The sequence below is a fragment of the Bos taurus genome, chromosome 19 (genome assembly GCF_002263795.3).
Source record: "Bos taurus isolate L1 Dominette 01449 registration number 42190680 breed Hereford chromosome 19, ARS-UCD2.0, whole genome shotgun sequence".
Classification (NCBI taxonomy): Eukaryota; Metazoa; Chordata; class Mammalia; order Artiodactyla; family Bovidae; genus Bos; species Bos taurus.
Genome location: NC_037346.1, coordinates 43,783,230 through 43,801,510, shown reverse-complemented (window position 1 = coordinate 43,801,510; position 18,281 = coordinate 43,783,230). Strand labels below are relative to the sequence as shown.

Sequence of the window (18,281 nt, the reverse complement as noted above, 5' to 3'; positions counted from 1 at the left end):
GTATATGGGATCTCAGCTACCCCACAAGGGATTTGAACCCGCATCCCCTGCATTGCAAGGCAGATTCTTAACTCCTGGACCACCAGGGAAATCCCTGGGTTGTTTTTTCTTTTTTTTAATTGTATTTTATTTATTTTTTAAGAAGTTTTTTATTGTGATAAAAGTCGCATAATGTTAAACATACTATTTTAACCATATTTAACTTTACGGTTCAGTGGCACTAAGTATGTTCACATCGTTGTACAACTCTCACCATCATCTATCTCCCAAAATTGTCACCTTCCTAAACTGAAACTCTGTCTCCATTAAACACTAACTCCCCATTCCCTCTCCCTTCTCCCTTAACCTGGGCCCAGCCTCAGGGATCGACCAATGTACTTTCTGACTCTATGAATTTGACTATATTCTAGGTACTTTAGTACCTCGTATGTGTGCTGTGCTTAGTCACTCAGTCATGTCTGACTCTTTGTGACCCCATGGACTATAGCCTTCCAGGATCCTCTGTCCATGGGATTCTCCAAGCAAGAATACTGGAGTGGATTGCCATGCCCTCCTCCATGGGATCTTCCCAACCCAGGGATCGAACCCAGGTCTTCCACATTGCAGGTGGATTCTTTACTGTCTGGGCCACCAGGAAAGCCCAGTACCTCGTATAAGTGGAATCAAACAGTATTTGTCCACACCCAGTGTGTGTTGGAATGCATTTTTAAGGTTAACTTAATATATGGAGGAGTTTGGTCCCTGGGTTGGGAAGATTCCCCTGGAGGAGGGCATGGCAACCCACTCCAGTGTCCTTGCCTGGAGAATTCCATGGATAAGAGTCTGGCTGGCTATAGTTCATAGGGTCACAAAGAGTTGGACACAACTGAAGCGACTTAGCACACAGCACACTATATGGAAGAGGAGCTATTTTGACCGAATCTTTGCTGGCAGAGAAGTCCCTCCTATCCTTCATCCCCAGACCCGAGAAGAGAAGGAAGACAGCTCCCTTATCGTAGTATCACAAACGAACGAATGCCTAATGTGTCTCTTTCCCAGCCCCCCTCTCCCATCCAAATAGGGGTGCCTCTAAGAGGAACGTTAGCTTCACATCAGACCCAGGAGAAGTGGGAAAGAATTTGGCACCGACTTAATAGAAATGTCTGCTAAATAGGTAAACAACAAGGACCTACTCTAAGGTACAGGGGGCTGTATCCAATATCTTGTAGTAACCTATAATGGAAAAGAATAGATTAGAACTGAATCACTTTGCTGTACGCCGGAAACTAATACAACAGTGTAAATCAACCACGAAAGTGGAAGTGCTAGTCTCTCAGTCATGTCCGACTCTTATTGACCCCATGGACTCTAGCCTGCCAGGCTCCTCTGTCCATGGAATTCTCCAGACAAGAATACTAGAGTGGGTTGCCATTCCCTTCTTCAAGGGATCTTCCTGACCCAGGGATTGAACCAGGGTCTCTTGCTTTGCAGGCAGATTCTTTATTGTCTGAGCCACCAGGGAAGCCCATACCTCAAATTTAAAAAAAAAGTCTGATGAAACATGAAAGTATATATTCTTAAAATTCACAAAAAGAAACATCTTTTTTAACCAATTCAACATAATTAAGATTTATACAATTTTCACACAAAGCAGGATACAAAGAGAAACTTCTTTCATCATGCAGATATCGATCAACCATTTTTGCATGTCCCTTTGGAAGGAGGGCTTCCCTGGTGGCTCAGACAGTAAAGAATCTGCCTGCAATTCGGGAGACCTGAATTCCATCACTGGGTTGGGAAGATGCCCTGGAGAAGGGCATGGCTACCCACTCCAGTATTCTGGCCTAGAGAATTCCATGGACAGAGGAGCCTGGCGGGCTACAGTCCATGGAGTGGCAAAGAGTAGGACTTTCACTTTCAGTTTTGGAAGGAGGGGGACAGTCTTCCTGAGTGAGGGAATAGAGTTGACTCCTCTTGAGGGCATCGGCTCTGCCCCTGCTCTCAGATGCTGTGCCAGGGACAGTGAGGACCAGAGACCCTGCAGCCCCCAGCTGGGTGTGGCCAGAGACCAGTCGTGGACCTCTCTGGGCTCCTGAGTCCTTAGACACCAAACTTAAGCTCCCCTCACAGGGTGGGCACTAGAGAGCACAGAGGGAAGCATCAGTTCTGGGTGGCCTCCTCTTCTCTTGGTTCTGGGGGTCCATTCATCTCCCTCTCCTGGGTTCCCTCAGCTCTTCCTGCTGTCCCCAGTGCCTGCCACATTCACAGCTGCCTTCTCAGGAGAGAGGCTTTGGGGGTCATCTGTGCATCTAGTCACCTGGCAGTTCTCACCTGTCCACACCATAGTTCCAGTCTCACACCCAAGGGCCTCAGGCCACATCTCCTGCCGACAGTCCCTACCTCGAACCTATTCCCAGCCTTGGCTGTATGTTGGAATACCCTGGGAACTTTTCAAACTTCTTTTGTGTGACCCCGCCCACAGAGCCTGCATGCATGTTAGCAGAGCACCCACTTGACGTCAGGCGCTTCACTAGGTGCTGGAATTACAGCGGTTAATAAGATGAAATCAACATCTTCAAAGAACTTTACAGTAGTAGGAATAGGTACTTATTTAGTGGAATAATTAATATTTCAAAAAATATCTTCAAAGAACTTTACAGTAGTGGGGGGTGGCAGTGGTTTATTCGCTAAGTCGTGTCTGACTCTTGCAACCCCATGGACTGTAGCCTGCCAGGCTCCTCTGTCCATGGGATTCTCCAGGCAAGAATACTGGAGTGGTTGCCATTTCCTTCTCCAGGGGATCTTCCTGACCCAGGAATCGAACCCTGGTCTCCTGCACTGCAGCAAGATTCTTTACCGACTGAGCCATGAGGGAATGGAAATAGGTACTTATTTAGTAGAATAATTAATATTTCAAACAATATCTATCAAGAGTCTACTTTTTGGAAATCCCTGTTGGAGAGAAGGTTTTTATCTCCTTTATGAGCAGAGTGGAAGGTGATCTCTTTAGATACATAGATGGATGGAGTCGGAAGGGATTTTAGTTAACTAATCCTCCCATTTTACAGATGAGAAAACCAAGGCCAAATGGCCATGTTTTCTGTGTATGAGGTGGAAGGTGTTCTCCAAAAACTAGAAGACTCTTGCTTGCAGTATGGTATCCCTGCCAGGTGCTCTCGAGAGCCGCTAAGCCTTTCTCAATCCAGTACCTGATGCCAAGTTAATAAAAGATTTAAGGCGCATTAGTATTATAATCAAGTTTAGATAAATTAAAGATTAGATTAAGCTGTGATGAATAACAGCTAAGGATTAGCAAGGAAGATTACAATTGCTTTTAAGTATTTATTTCTTTTAAGGCTGATAATTATATGAGTGATCTTAAACTAAGTCCAATTTAAATGTTATTTAAGTTCAGCTCTTTTTGTGACTTACCATGTTTTTGGAAATTGAAGAATAATTGGTGAGAAACCAAGCAAATCTCTTTACTAACCAAACCTACTAAGCCTGGCTCTGCCACTTGCTTGCTGGGTGATATTGGGCAAGTCGCTGAACTTCTCTGGCTTTCAGTTTCTTCATTTATAAAAGGAAGCTAATAATAGTAGCTATGAAGTGAGGAGCAGCATACCTACAGCAGAGCCAAGATGCTGCTGCTGCTAAGTCGCTTCAGTCGTGTCTGACTCTGTGCGACCCCATAGACGGCAGCTCACTAGGCTCCTCTGTACCTGGGATTTTCCAGGCAAGAATATTGGAGTGGGTTGCCATTTCCTTCTCCAATGCATGAAAGTGAAAAGTGAAAGTGAAGTTGCTCAGTCGTGCCTGACTCTTAGTGACCCCATGGACTAGAGCCTACCAGGCTCCTCCATCCATGGGATTTTCCAGGCAAGAGTACTGGAGTGGGGTGCCATTGCCTTCTCCAGAGCCAAGATGACCTGGGGTCAAATACCAGTTCTACCACTTAGCAGTGTAATGCCTTTGGGCAAATTGCTTAACCTCTCTGTGTGCAGTTTCTTCATCTGTAAAATGGGGTGATAGTATTCCCCACCTCGGTATGTAATTATGAGGATCAAAGAAATGAACACATATGAAGAGACAGGAATTGTGCGTGCTTACATATAGCAGCTCTGGTGGGGATGATGTTTAGAGCACAGAGCATCAGCCCACAATTGCAAGATAAAATTTTGAATTATGAGCAAGCTTTCTGAACATCGAAGAATGCAGATCTAACTGGTGGGGTGAATTGTGAGGAGGCAGGTGCTTCAGACTCAGAGGAAAAAGATCTCTCTCATTTCTCCTAAACTCAGCCTCCTTTCATTCCTTAATCTTTGACCCTTCCACCTTCCTGCCTTGTCCAGGGTCTGCAGGGGCACTCCAAGGCCCAGTTGGCGTGTGGGAGTCTCCAGCAATGGACACTGGATTACTGGGGTGGATAGCAGGACTTCCTCCCATGCCCAGAGCCTGCACTGCCTTTTGTGAAGTTAAATAAAGTGAAAGTCGATCAGTCGTGTCCGACTCTTTGCTAACCCATGGACTAGTCCATGGAATTCTCCAGGCCAGAATACTGGAGTGGGTAGCCTTTCCCTTCTCCAGGGGATCTTCCCAACCCAGGGATCGAACCGAAGTCTCCCATGTTGCAGACGGATGCTTTACCATCTGAGCCACCAGGGAAGACTTTTGTGAGCTCGTCCCTACTCTATCGATGGACTACTTATGCCTGGTCCCCTTGCATGGTGCCTGAAGCAAAGCTCTTGCCACCTCGGTTGGGTGCTGGAAAGAGGATAAGTGTAGTGGGTGGCACAGTTAGGACTGGGCAGGATGCCACTAACAGGTGGGTAGGAAGGAAGAGGACATGCTGTCCGTAGTAGATACCTGGGGCTCCAAAAGCCCTGGGGGGCCCACCGTCTTCCCCAGGAGGACCCGAGGTCAGTTATGGGCATGTCAGACAGCCAGAGACAGAGACTAACCACCCACTGCTCAGCTGGCACCTAGTGAGAGCCTGCTCAGACCTACTCCCAGGAAGGAACCATAGTTATAAGGCATTTTCTGTGTGCCTGGTACTGTGGCATCCATTCTGTGCCCTCTCCCAAGGTGGAGGCTGTTATCCCTATTGTGCAGATGAGGAAACTGAGGCTCAGAGAGGTTATGTAACTGACCTAGGACACATATACCACATGACAGAGCCAGGATTTCAACGCAGAGCTCTCTACTTCCAGAACATCCCACCCCATGGGGTTGTGGCAGAGTAAAGCAAGGAGGCAGGGCAAAGTGCAAGTGTTGGGCCAGGGGTGGGGTGGGGGGAGGAGGGCAATGCAGCAGCTTCTGGGAGAAGTTTTGGATCTCTAGACCGGTATCTAATGTGGGGGCAGGGCCGGTTGGTGTGTGGCTGGCGGGTGATGATGATGGTGGAGGGGGTTTCAGGCTGTCTGAGGTTGTGATGGGAGTCAGGGCCCAGAACACTTGGTTCTCCAGGGAAAATTTGGTTTGATCCTGGACGGGTGGGGGCGGGGTACAGCTAGCTGTCCAGATGCCCTGTTGAGGCTTGGGTTATGCTAGTGCTGAAGCTGGTATCTGACTCAGTACTAGTGAAGCTGGCACCCTATCTGGAACAGAATAAGAGCCTCCTTTCTCATAGAAATTTGGTTTTCTTTAGAAATTTGGTTTTCGAAGTGGGGAATGCACCTAGGGGTGCATCAGATGATCCTTTAGGGTATGGTAAGAAAATACTGGAACTTCTATTTATAGTCTAAAAATAATCATTAGAATTTTTGAATGTGATTTTTAATAGTAACTATGTATATTAAAAATCACATTCAAAAATTCTAATGATTATTTAGTAGCATACATATAGTAATATGGCTTCCCTGGTGGCTCAGACGGTAAAGCGTCTACCTGCGATGCAGGAGACCCGGGTTCGATCCCTGGGTTGGAAAGATCCCCTGGAGAAGGAAATGGCAACCTACTCCAGCACTCTTGCCTGGGAAATCCCATGGAGGAAGGAGCCTGGTAGGCTAGAGTCCATGGGGTCGCAAAGAGTCAGACATGACTGAGTGACTTCACTTCACTTCATATAATAATATATAAATATAAGTATACTTACAGTGATGGTTCCAAACTTTTTTGTTTTTACTGAGAGATACAGACAGTAGAAAAGGCTTCTAGAATAAGACTGGTGAATTGCTGAGGTAGTGGGCTAAGGGATCGGAGCCGGTGGGTGTAGAAACAGAGACGCGGGGTAACTGTTGGCGGCCCCTGCTGGTCATCACCGGAAGTGCAACATCACTCAATTACAGAACGGGCTCTTTTAGGGCTTCCCTGATAGCTCAGCCGGTAAAGAATCCGCCTGCAATGTGGGAGACCTGGCTTCGATCCCTGGATTGGGAAGATCCCCTGGAGACAGGAAAGGCTACCCTCTCCAGTATTCTGGCCTGGAGAATTCCATGGACTAGAGTCGGACACGACGAAGGGACTTATTTCACTTCACTTCTGCTGAAAATTTATAACAGCTGCTCCGAGTTTTCTCTCTTTCTGTGCGTTGAATCCCAAAGCCTTGGAGCGAATATCCACCAGAGGAATATCTCGATTTGAGGGTAAGCAGAAACACTGCCGGCACCGTTGTGGCGCAGGCAGGGAAGAAGACAGACCTCAGAGGAAGAGGACTCATTCCTCTCACTTTTCCACCTGCCTCCTCCCCACCCCAACGCCTCATTTCTCCTTACTCTCCACGTTCCTCCATCCCACTGGCAGAGGGGGCAGCCTCTAACTGCCATGGAATGCATTGTGGACCCCTCAAACCCGCTTCCTACCCCAGCTACACTATATCCCATCAGTAACACCCTCATTCCTTTGGGGCCCTGCTTAGAACACAGCACGTCTATTACGACATTCAGTTGTACCGCTAGAAAGTGATTTCTGTGTCTGACATTCCCCCTTCCGGACCTCCACCTTCAGGAATCACTGATGCTGGCCCTGTAGCTGGTATCTGACAGTATCAGTGAGGCTGGCACCCTATCTGGACCAGAATAAGAGCCTCCTACTCTGTATCAGGAAATGTTTCTCCTCTCTCTGTAACCTCATGGGGCTGTTGTGAGAATTAAACAATTTATCAATTGTAAGGTCTTGAACAGATGTGAGGAGCTGGCATTCTATAAGGCCCTTATAAGAGAGATGCTTGCTGACTGACTAATGGGGGTGGGGGGAGGGACTGCGAGGAGGCAGCTGGTAAGAGTAATGAGTTAGGCTCCATTTCCTAGAGGGCCAAAATCAGGGATCCTCGTTCTGGGGATCTTGAATGAAACTAAAAGTTTGCTGTATGTTGTTATGGGGTAATAGTTGCCTGACTGAGAAGTAATTAATACTATGGAGAGATTCAAGATGCTTCCATTTCCCCACCACCAAATAGCCAGGTGGACAGGCTAGAGTGGAGAGTAGCTTTCATGACGGGAAGGGGACTTCTTCTCTTTTTAAAAAAATTTATTTGGCTACTCCTGTTCTTTGTTGCAGCATGTGGGATCCATTTCCCCTACCAGGGGTCGAACCCCGGGCCCCCTGCATTGGGGACGCAGAGTCCTAGCCACTCGACCACCAGGGAACTCCCAGGGACTTCTTCCTAAATTGAATTATGAAGATCTTTTGGCTTGAAGGCAGAAGAGAGGGCAGAAAGCATTTTGCTCCGGCAAGTTCTTTGGTTGGAGACGGAAGCCTGTAATTCCAGTCCCTGCCATCTGGGGTCGCTAACTAACTTTCCTTTCCTTGCTCAGTAATAAGGGAGGAGACCACCGAGAAACATCAGGACTTTCTGTAGAGCTTGGCAGTGGTTTTGTGGCTTGTGTTTGTGTGCTTGTTGTTAGTCGCTCAGTCGTGTCCGACTCTTTGTGACCCCCATGGATTGTAACCCGCCAGGTTCCTCTGTCCATGGGAGTTCCCAGGCAAGAATACTGGAGTGGGTTGCCATTTCCTCCTTCCGGAGATCTTCCTGACCCAGGGATCGAACCGAGATCTCCTGCACCGCAGGCAAACTCTTTACCTATACTCAAACCTGGCTTTTCCCGATGGCTCAGTGGTAAAGAATCCGCCTGCAATGCGGGAGACGCAGGTTTGATCCCTGGGTTGGGAAGATTTCCTAAAGAAGGAAATGGCAACCCACTCCAGTGTTCTTCCCTGGGAAATCCCATGGATAGAGGAACCGGTCGGACTACAGTCCACGGGTTCGCAAAGGAGTCGGACAAGACTTAGTGACAAAACAACAACAGTACTGAAACGTATGATCGCCGGAGCCCAGTGCAAGCTGAATCTCCTGCAACAAGGGGACCAGTCCCCCCTGCTTCCAGGATCAATTTCCAAGTCAAACCCATTTCTGAGCTTTCCAAGCAAGTTTCCAGAATGCGGTGCATTTCTGATCTTAGGAGACCTGCATATTCTAGAAAGCAGTTGGAGAGGGTGCAAGGTGGGGAATACCGCGGCCAGAGTACTACCTCGGCTGACCCACCGCGCACTTGGCGAAGCGTAGTCTTCCCGCTGAGCTTTCAGTATTCCACGGCTAGAACTAAGTGCAGGTCTACAGTGGAGCCAGAAGCTGGGGTGAAGGCGGGCAACTGGGTTTGTCTTTACTTCTTGAGATGGAACTACGAAGAAGGATGGCGAGTCACCTTGTTCTGTATTCCGTACACTGGGGTATGGACCAGCTCTCCGGTCCAGGCTTGAAATACGGTCTCAGCGCCCCCCACCCTTTTTTTTTTTTTGCAAATTCGCCTAGCGAGTCTGGGATCTAGGTATCCACCAATGAATCCTTAAAAGCTGCTTCTGAGTTTGAGGTCCTATGGGGATGGGTCTCCTGCTCCTTGAGGGTTCTCCCTAAACTCCTCCTGCTCCCTTACCCAGTTGGGAAGCAGGATAATGAGGAAAGGTGAGGCAAGCCTTGAACTGGAACGCGGGTCTAAAGCTGAGAGAAGGGGGCGGGTCTCTTACCATCGCCCTTTTAAGGGAATCGCTGGGCGCCGAGGGACTAGTGGGTACAGGTCCCAGTCCTTGCTTCCCTGGGTAGGAAGCCAGCTGCGGGTGGGGGAATCGTGGGCTGTGTAGTGTCTCCTAAGTCACCACCTCCCCGCCTACCCACTAGCTGCTCGGAAAGGGTACTTTCCTGCAGGTGGTCCCGCGGCGTCCTTATCCCCCTCCCTCTCCCCTTCTCTCTCGGTTTCCGCCCCTTCGCGCGGAGGAGGCCTGGCCGCTTTAAGAGCCGGAGTAGCGATTGACAAGCAATAAACGCCGAGCGCCGGGCTGCGCGGGAGCCACCCGGAGCTAAGGGCCTCTCCAGGCGCAGGTAGGCGCCCCCCGGCCCCCGGGCCAGCACCCACCCGAGGGCCCTCTTGGTCCTGGTACGGCACCTGGGGCCCTTTCTCTGCGTTACACCTCCCCTGGCCTCTTCCCTCTGGCCCCTCCCCTCACTCTCACCCTCCCGCCCCTTTTCTCCCTCTCACCCTCCCGCCCCCACTCCCCTTTTCTCGGGGCTCCGAGAGAGAGATCAGACCTCGCGGCCCGTGGACACTGGCCCCCCGCCCCTGCGGTGAGGGCTCCTAGGTGACGTCAGGCACAGAGCCTGGTGAGCTGTGCGGGGGCCCGAGTGTCCGTGCGGCTTCTCCGGGGACTGTGCGGATTCTGGGGACTTCGGAGCCGGGCATTACGTAAGAACCGCGTTATTAGCTCTTCCAGGGGTGGGGGCGCAAGACGGAGGTTGTGTGGGTCCCCTTGGCTGCCCTGCCACCTTGGGAGGCCAACACCTCAATCTCTCCTGGGAGGGGGTCCTGCGAAGGGGGAGTGCTGCTGCTTCGCCTCCCAGGTTGTAGAGGGGGCGGGTCTGGGTCGGGGGCCAGGACTAGGATCTGGAGACCTGGGAAGGGGTCGGTGACAGGAGCGAGGAGTCAGGGCCAGAAAGTTAGGTCAACTCAGAGTGGGAGCGTGAGGACGCGGGCGGGGGTGGGGTTGGGGGGCGGTGTGCAGCCATTCAGTGACCTCATCCCCTAGTCTCCGCCGGGCGCGCACGCAGAGAGACTTCTTTGATGGCTCGCAACACACCCCCCTCCTCCCAGGTCCTAGCGCCCAGCGTTTTAGGGCTGGGCTCTTGGGGCCGGGGCACTCTGTTCGTCGGTGCGTGCAGGCCCGCTTGGCCACTAGACCCCATCCTGCAGTCTGTCTACCCCTCTCCACGACCTGTAGATCTTCAAAGCTCCTTTGTCAGACCTTTCTCCTCTATATCTCTTTGTACGCGTATTGACAGAGCTTGGAGGAAACCTCCCCCTTTCTCGGTGGGCCCACATCGGCTACCGACCCAGGGTGGTGTGGATAGCCTGGAGATAGGGGTGAGAGGGCACGTGGGCCCAGGGTTTTGGAAGCTGAGGTGCGAGTTCTCAGATGCCTGGGCTCCGGACCTTGACTCGGAGCCAGGCTGGCTTGCCTGGCACTGCTGTTCTCCTGTGGGCACAACCGGCCCCGCCCTCCCAGAGGCTTGGGTGGGGGTAGGGCAGAGCTAGCCGATGCCCGTGGGAACGACTCCTCAGGGAGAAAACCCAGGCAGGCTGGGCAAGACTTCTGGGGACCGGATCCTCCCTGCCTCTTCCCACCCTCCACCCTCTGGGGAAGGAGGACTTGGGAGAGTAGTGCCAGCTGGAGAGAGCTGCAGGTTCCTGGTCCTCAGGACCCGGGACGGGCCAGGGGTGGGGTTGGGGGGTGCGGAGAAAGGGATTCCTCTCTGATGCTCTCTAGGAATAGGGGTGGCAGGAATTGTGCCCAGGGCACTAGCTGGCACAGTGGATCCTGGGCATTGCTCCTAGTCTAGGTGCTAGCCTGATAGGAGATGTCCTTCCTTTCCCCGAAAGCTCCTTTCTTCCTTGTCCTCAGGGCAGATCCAGGAGGAAGGGGAGTCATCCTTCCACTTTTGTAATTTCTGCTACTTGAAATTACAAGTAGCAGGGAGCACAGATGACCTGCTCAGGCCTGGGAAGGTGATAGGAAGAGAGAGGATTTCATTAAAATCAGGTAGTGGTCCCTCTAGGGACCTTTTTAGGGGGAGGAAGTGAAATAGTGGCTCCCCCACCCCCAGGGCCCAGTAGCATTCAGACCTAAAGTGGGCACTGCCAGATGCTTTCTTCCACTCCCCCACCCCTGCTGGGAGCCACCGCGCCTCCTGTTGTCATGGCAACCGGGAATTAGGGTTTTCTCCACTGGCACAAGCCCAGAAAGGCAAAGGGATGAAGGATGGTGGGTTACCCACCTGCACCCTTCCTTGGAGAATAAAGGATCCAATGCCATTCCAGGAGGACCTGGGATGGAAACTGGGTCTGTAAATTCCGTGATGGGTTTTGCCCAGAGCCCCCTGCTCTCCTTGTCCCAGCTCTGGGCTAAGAAGGGGTAGAGGGAGAAAGAGGAAGCAAGAGAGGCCCTAGTGAGGTATGACATCATTTCTGCCAGACAGATGAACAGATGTTTGTAGAGCATCTTCACTGTGCTGGGTCTAGGATCCAGAGGCAAAATAAAACAGATGTGATTCTTGACCCATGGAGCTTAAAGTCAGGGAACACCCATTTTCTTACTTTTTACCTTTTTACTTACATTGGACTTTCCCCCATCCTCTCTCTCTCAAAATAAATAAATAAAATAAAAAAGACAGATGGTAGGCAGAAATTTTTTTTTTTTTTTGAGTCATAAAACCTGGAGTTTCATTGTGGCTCTCCTTTTCTTTAAAAAAAATATTTTTATTCATTTATTTGGCTGCACCAAATCTTAGTTGTGCATGTGGGATTTTTAGTTTTGGCATGTGGATTTTAGTTCCCTGGCCAGGGATCAAACCCAGGCCCCTAGCATTGGGAACCCAAAATCTTAGCCATTGGACCACCAGGGAAGTCCCCATAGCTCTCTATTAGCTTTGTGACCTTGGACAAATCAACTAACCTCTCTGATCCTCTGTCTCCTCCTCCTTGGAGAGATGGGTGTGTCATCCCTTCTTGCCTCCCAGAACTATGGGATAGTTTGGAGTCAGGGCAGTGCCCTCTCCCCTACCCCACTGGCTCCTGAGGGGGAGGTCCTTCCTAATTCCTTCCCCATTATTTTGCCCTTCTGCCTTCTCAATCTCCTCTCTCCCTTCCTCCAGGAGCCCTTGCTGATTTCACCATGCCGGTTGCAGCCACCAACTCCGAGACTGGTAAGAAGTGGGACAAGGGATGTCAGTTATATCAGTGGTTCAGGGGATTCCAGGCAGGTTGGGGAGCACATTCAGGCACTGCCACAGCTCCCTGTAAGAGCAAACTGACCCCTGCTGCAGCTGCTCCATCCAGCTGCTCAGCCATTCCTCCGGGCAACTTCTATCACCCTGCTGCACCAGCCCCAGGGTGGGGCTGGAGACGGAGCACAACTCACCTCCATGGAGGGGGATGCATGCTCTGGAGACGTCCACAGTGCAGTGCCCCCCAGATAGGTAAAGTGGACCAACACATGGGAGTGTGTGTGTGCTGGGCTGTGGAGAATGCCAGGTCAGGAAGCCTTGGCTTAGTTCTGTAGGAAGTTTTAGGGCAAGGTTGTGGGCCACCCAGACAAGCTAGGAAGCCTCAGGAACAATCTGCTTAGATTCTTGGAGGCTGTGTCTCTTCTGTCAAGACGTGATGTGAAACTCAAAGGCTATAATAGGGAAAGCATGTTACCATTAGGGATATTCACAGTTATTATGCTGTGCTGCTGAGTTGTTGTTACCTCTTTAACCTGTGACCCTGAATCAGTCACCTCGCTTTGAGGACCTAGGTTTCCCCATCTGTAGAATGAGGTGATAGGACAAGATCAGTGTTTTTAACTTGTATTGGTCCTGGATCCTATTGAGAATCTGATGCAAACCGAGGGCCTTCATCATAGACAAAGGCTTCTATGCACGAAGTCTGCATTCCACTCCAGGGGTTCAGGGGTCGCACCCTGAGTGTATGCAGAGACCCACCAGGTGAAGTGCCCTGTACTCAGGCTCTCAGAGGGCCCTGACAGTTGTGAACTGTTCTTGTTTTTCTCTGATTGATCCCCGCTTGGGTGCCTCCTGACCTTGTAGCCCCTTCCTTCTCTCTAGGTGCTGCTATTGCTTCTGCAAGATGTTCCAGGCCTCCCAGTTCAGTTAGATTGACTTCTCTGTGCCCTCCCCTCTGAAAAACTGAAGCAGGAAAGTGAAGGCTGCTGTGAGGGGCCAGAACTAAACTGTGACACCCTTGTCCCCCAGGAAAGGCCTCTTCTCCATGCAGTGGCCAGACTGTCCCAATGTCCCCTAGCTGCTGCAGCCTTGGAGGGTTCAGTGCATTCCCCACTGCTCCAGCCTGCCTGGGCCCCTCTGTAAGCTGCTTAGGGGTTAATTAAGCCCATCCCTGAGCCTGTGATTAAAGGCCTGTCAATCTGGGGCTGTCCAGTAAACCCATTAATGGTGCCTGGCAGGGGTGTAGAGGGAGGGGAAGGCCCAGCGCTTTGGTTTCCCTGCTTCAGGCCACTTGATGGGCCCTGGTGGGGTGGGGGACAGGGTAGGGAGTGGAGTTCAGGAGATAGGTGTGAGGGTCTGCTTCCTCTGAGGACTCCTGGGGCACCTGCTCCCCTGGGTGTTGTGTCATGGGCTTTCTGTATCCAAAGGAAGAAAGTTGCTTAAAGCAACTTAAGCAAAACTTGGAGGCTGCGTTTCTTCCTCTGAAAAGAGGCAATGGGCGACTCAAAGGCCAGAAGCTTTGTCTTTCCCTCAGGTGGCCCTCTGTGCCTGCCCCGGGGTTGGGCAGGCTCCTGGCCTCAAAACTCTAATGGTGGCTTCTGCCCCTTCTCATTTGGTGGTCATTACACTTCCCACGGGTCTGATAGACAGCTGTACCCTTGCCTCTAAGGTCAAGTTCACCACCCCCCCTCCTTCTCCTTTACCTTCCCCCAGAGATCCTTGCCTTGGCCTCTGCAGAAATTGAAGCTAGCAGGGTCCTTCTACCCTGATCCACATATCAATATGGCCACTATCATCGTGAAGGGAGCGAGATGGTGTGGGTGTTTTCCTCTTGCAGAGAGACCCTAACTCCATTCCTAGTAAGGTGGAGGAGCTCTTTCCCTGAGGGTTGGAGATGCATGGGTGTTGGCATGGGTGAGAGTCCTTGCTCCTGGTCTCCAGACCTGAAGCTCTGCCTCTGCACCGGGTTCCCTCCTTTCTTTGAATTAAGGCTGGAATGTGGGGCTTTCAGGTGGAGCTGTCCCTTTAAATCTCTGGTTTAATGTTCTAGTGTGTAATCCTGCTTGCTGCCATGGCAACCAGGGTGTGCTGTGACCCTGTGCCACTCCTCAGGGAATGGCAGTCTGGTGGCAGGAGCAGTGCCTAGTGGTGGCCTCAAGGGTGCAGGGTCTCAGAGGAAGGAATGGTGGCTCTGGGCTGGGGTAACTTTCAAAACCCCTCCCTTCCTGCCCACGCTAGTCTCTTCTGAATGAATACTCCCTCACCTTTTCCCAAGTCCCCAGTACCTAAGTCCCAAGATGCCTGACTTGTCCACAGCCATCGCCCCCTGAAGCAAGTGGTGGGGGGCGCGGGCGCACTTGGAGATGGGGATGGAGAAGCTACTCCTGAGATGTGGGGTCTGAGGGCCGTGCCACTGCCTCCTCATGAGAGTCGTTCTTGGGGGCTTCCTTTGACCCTGAGGGAGTCACTGTAAAGAAAACTGGGTGAGGGGACCGAGAGGAGCGGTCGGAAGTCGGAAGTCTCGAGGAGGAGGTGGCAGGCGGTGTAATTGAGGAGGGACTTCTAGAAGAGAGGGACTGGAATAAGATGGGGCCAAGTCCCCATCCACCTTGGGTTTCTGGGAGGGGAGGGTCTCTGAGCACCGCTCCAGTCTTGATGGGGGGCAAGCTTAACAACACCCCCACCCCCACGCCCCGGCCAGAAACCTTTCCTCAGCCGCCTCCTTGCCTTTTAGTGATAGGTATTCAAACAGGGGAATCTGGCCACCGTGGGACGAGGACCCTTCCACGGCCCCCTCCCAGCTCTTTCACAGCTCCCTCCCGCCTGTCTGCTCCCAGTCTGGGCTTTGGCCAATCAACAAGGCAGTCAGGCGGCTGAGCCTTACAATTGGCTGATCCTGCAGAGGGCGCTCCCTGAGTCCCACCTCCTCCAGCGCTGCCCACTTCTGGCTGGGAAGGCTGCGGTGGCGTGGAGGCTACTCCACAGCCCAGGTCCCGGAGGGAGTCAGCCATGGCCGGCAGCCCAGGGAGCGGGGCCTCTTTGGAGGGTATATCCCTGGGCTCCTCTGAGGAAGCTGAGCTCCGGAGGGAAGGTAGGGAAAGGTGGAGTGGCGAGGCTGGGGTCTGGTCTTGAGGGGTTTAGGGCATCTGGAGAGGGTACCCTAGGAGCGGGCTCTCCGAAGCCTAAGGGTCTCCGGGCGCGGTCCCCCAGGAGAGCTGACCTGTACTGAGGGCACCAACTCCCTTGGCTCAATCCCCTCCCATAGCTGGCAGGCTGGGGAATCTGTGTGTGAAGATGACAGGAGAGGAAGGGTCCCAGGATATCCTGGCAGAGTGGGAAGGGTTCCTGCCCTGGCCTCTTTCTGAGTCCACTAAGGACCTGGCAGGTTCTGACCGATGCCAAGCCCAGACATGAGCAGGAGGGGTCTGGAGGGCAGGTATGAATGTCATTTGTGGAAAAGGTGGGGAGAATGAGAGGGAAGAGTGTGGAAGGCCAAGGGTCCCTGACCAGTGGCTACCAGCTTCCAATCTCAGAGCCTCCTGCAGCCCACCCCCATCCCTTCCTGGAGGAGGGGGTATGGCTGAGAACAGTGAGAGGTGCCAGGGACTGTACCCACCCTCCTCCTTCCCAGCTTGGGTGCTGTTATGCAGATGTAGGCGTGGGTGGCAGGGTGGCAGAGTAATGATACCCCCTGCCCATCTCTGCCCCCAGCTGGGCACACTCTGCTTCTGCCTCCCTTCCCCCAGAACCTGCCACAGCCAGTAGCTCCCACCTCTGCTGGTGGGGGAAGACAGCCCCTACCTGAGGCTGAGCCCCTCAGCAGTGGCCCAGCTTCAGGTGTTCTCCCCTTGCTGATGTCCCATCCCCAGCTGAGGGTTTGCTGATCCCTAGGATGATTTGGTCTGACCTCTGCCCCTGGGTGTCCACAGTCATCCCAAGCCCCAGAGTGCCTATTTCCCCCAGCTTCTACCAGTGTCCTGGGCCTCAGCCTTGGCTTCCTATGATCTATATTAATTTCCAGGTCATTGTCTTTCAGAGCTGAAGGGCCTGTAGATACCATCCAGTTTAATCCACCCATTTTACAGGAAGGAAAGACTGAGGCCTGCGACAGACAGTGACTTGTGCAAAATCACCCTGAATTAGTGGCACAACTGGTAGTGGATGGTGGGTAGGCCCTGACCTCCTGCTTGGCTGTCTGCTGACTCCAGGCTCACACTCCAGGGACATGTTCCAAGCGCCATCTCTCTCACCCCTGAGCCTGCCACGTGCAGGTGGCTGAGTCCTGTGGCTTCAGCCCATCCAGAGATTGAATGCTGTGGTTCTCTGGTTTAGGGCAGAAACTGGAACCTGACATCTGCTTCCATTTCTCCCCTGCCCCCACCTCAAAGTCCACTTCCTGGTGCTGGGAGCCCTCCACCTCCCAGGCTAGTATTACCTAGGGCCTAGAGAACAGGCCAAGGAAATTGCCCTTCCCCTCTTAGGGCCTCTGCCACAGGCATTCTAGGGCTTGGAGTGCCAGGCGGGGAAGGATGTGCTGCGGGGAAGGATGTGCTGCGGGGAGGGGCTGTCTTCTGTGGGATGGAGGGTAAGAGGGGTGGGGTTTCTATGGTGTGTTTGGGTCCCCTGTGCTCAGCTGGCGCCTGTGTGTCTCACTGTCTGCTCCTTCCATCCAGCCATGCAGCAAGTCCTGGACAACCTGGGATCTCTCCCCAATGCCACGGGAGCAGCCGAACTGGACCTGATCTTCCTTCGAGGCATTATGGAAAGTCCTATAGTGAGATCCCTGGCCAAGGTAATGTGCTCCAGGGAGGTGGACACAAGGGTGCTGTGCCTGGGAAGGCATAGCAGGGGGTGGGATGTTAGCCACAGGGAGCCCTGGGAATGGGACAGGTGGCACTCGAGACCCTGGGAGGGGGGTATGCATGGACATCCATGCCCGGGTGATCAATCTGAACCACTGCAGGTGGTGGGGGCCCACCTCCATTCCTGACTGTTGAGTCCAGAGACGTGCCCATGTGGATGGATGTTTGGTGACTGCCAGGTTATGGAGGGTATGCTTGGTTGGGAATGAGCATGGCTGTGCTGTAGAATCTCTGAGGTTCAGCCTGCTTATCTTTCTGCCTCTGGACACTTTGTGCAGACATCTTTCTAAGGTCACCTGCCACATACCAGGCAGGGGAGAGACTCACTGAAAGAGAAAGTTACAAACCACTTTGGTAATGACTTTGATAGAGGCAGATGCATTAGGTGTTTGGGGAGGGTAAAGGATGCCTGACCCAACCCAGGGTGGGCAGGGAAGCTACCCTGGAGGAAGGGTCACTTGTGTTGAGTCTTGAAGATTGAGGAGGAGGGGCAGTGCATTCCAGGCCACAAGAAGAATTTCAACAGGAACAGAGGTGAGAGAGCTAGAAACGTACAGGGGCTGTAAGTGTTGAGAGCTAGAAATGTACAGGGGCTGTAAGTGTTGATGTGAGGCTGGAGCTTTAGGTGTGAGACAGGGAGTATGAGCTGTGGAGATGTTGGCAGCTGTTGGCAGCTGATGAAGGGCCCTAGGAGCTGTGCCTGGGGCTTAGGCATCGTCCTGTGATGCCCTGTGAGCAACTTGGAGCCTTTTGTGGATTTTAAGCAGGCATGTGATGATGGCACATGGATGTTTTGGGAGCATCCCTCTGGTAGCCATAGGGAGGACGGTTGGAGGGTCATGACTGGAGTTGGAGAGACCGGAGTCGGTGATCATCCTGAATTAGATCTGTGGTAACAGTTCTTGAGAGAGTTCTTGATTTATTTCTTGATAAAAGAAATATTTAGGAAATAAATTGGCAGTACTTGATGCTTGGGTGTGGACGGTCAGGGGTGGGGGTAGCCAGGCACCTGAAATTCTGTACTGGGGAAGGGCTGGTGCCACCTTCAACTGTGACAACAAGCAAGGATGGAACAGGGGAGGGGGCGACCCCTTTGCTGGGGAGGAGGAGAGGAGGTGAGAATGATGCCAATAGCTGTGTTGGAGGCAAGGCTGGGAGTTGCAGGGAATCGTGTTAATTGCTCAGATTTCTCAGTGGGGTGGGCGGTCTTCAGCTGAGAATTAAGGATCAGG

At 52.3% G+C, this 18,281-nt stretch overlaps 1 protein-coding gene across 4 annotated transcripts in view; it reads left to right on the top strand.

Annotated features, from left to right (window-relative positions):
• Positions 1-6,255: 6,255 nt before the first annotated feature.
• Positions 6,256-18,281, top strand: part of MPP2 (MAGUK p55 scaffold protein 2) — a 32,368-nt gene continuing 20,342 nt past the window's right edge. Inside the window, exons 1-4 of one of the 4 annotated variants that reach the window (XM_010816329.4) lie at positions 6,256-6,563; positions 7,477-9,292; positions 12,116-12,166; positions 16,861-16,979. In XM_010816329.4, coding sequence (XP_010814631.1) covers positions 12,136-12,166; positions 16,861-16,979 — 150 coding nt within the window. In that variant the 5' untranslated portion in view covers positions 6,256-6,563; positions 7,477-9,292; positions 12,116-12,135. Of the gene's footprint in view, positions 6,564-7,476; positions 9,293-9,327; positions 9,654-12,115; positions 12,167-14,122; positions 15,279-16,860; positions 16,980-18,281 lie in introns of those variants that run through there. The other 3 variants (XM_005220839.5, NM_001193071.1, XM_024979877.2) reach the window with 3 other exon arrangements.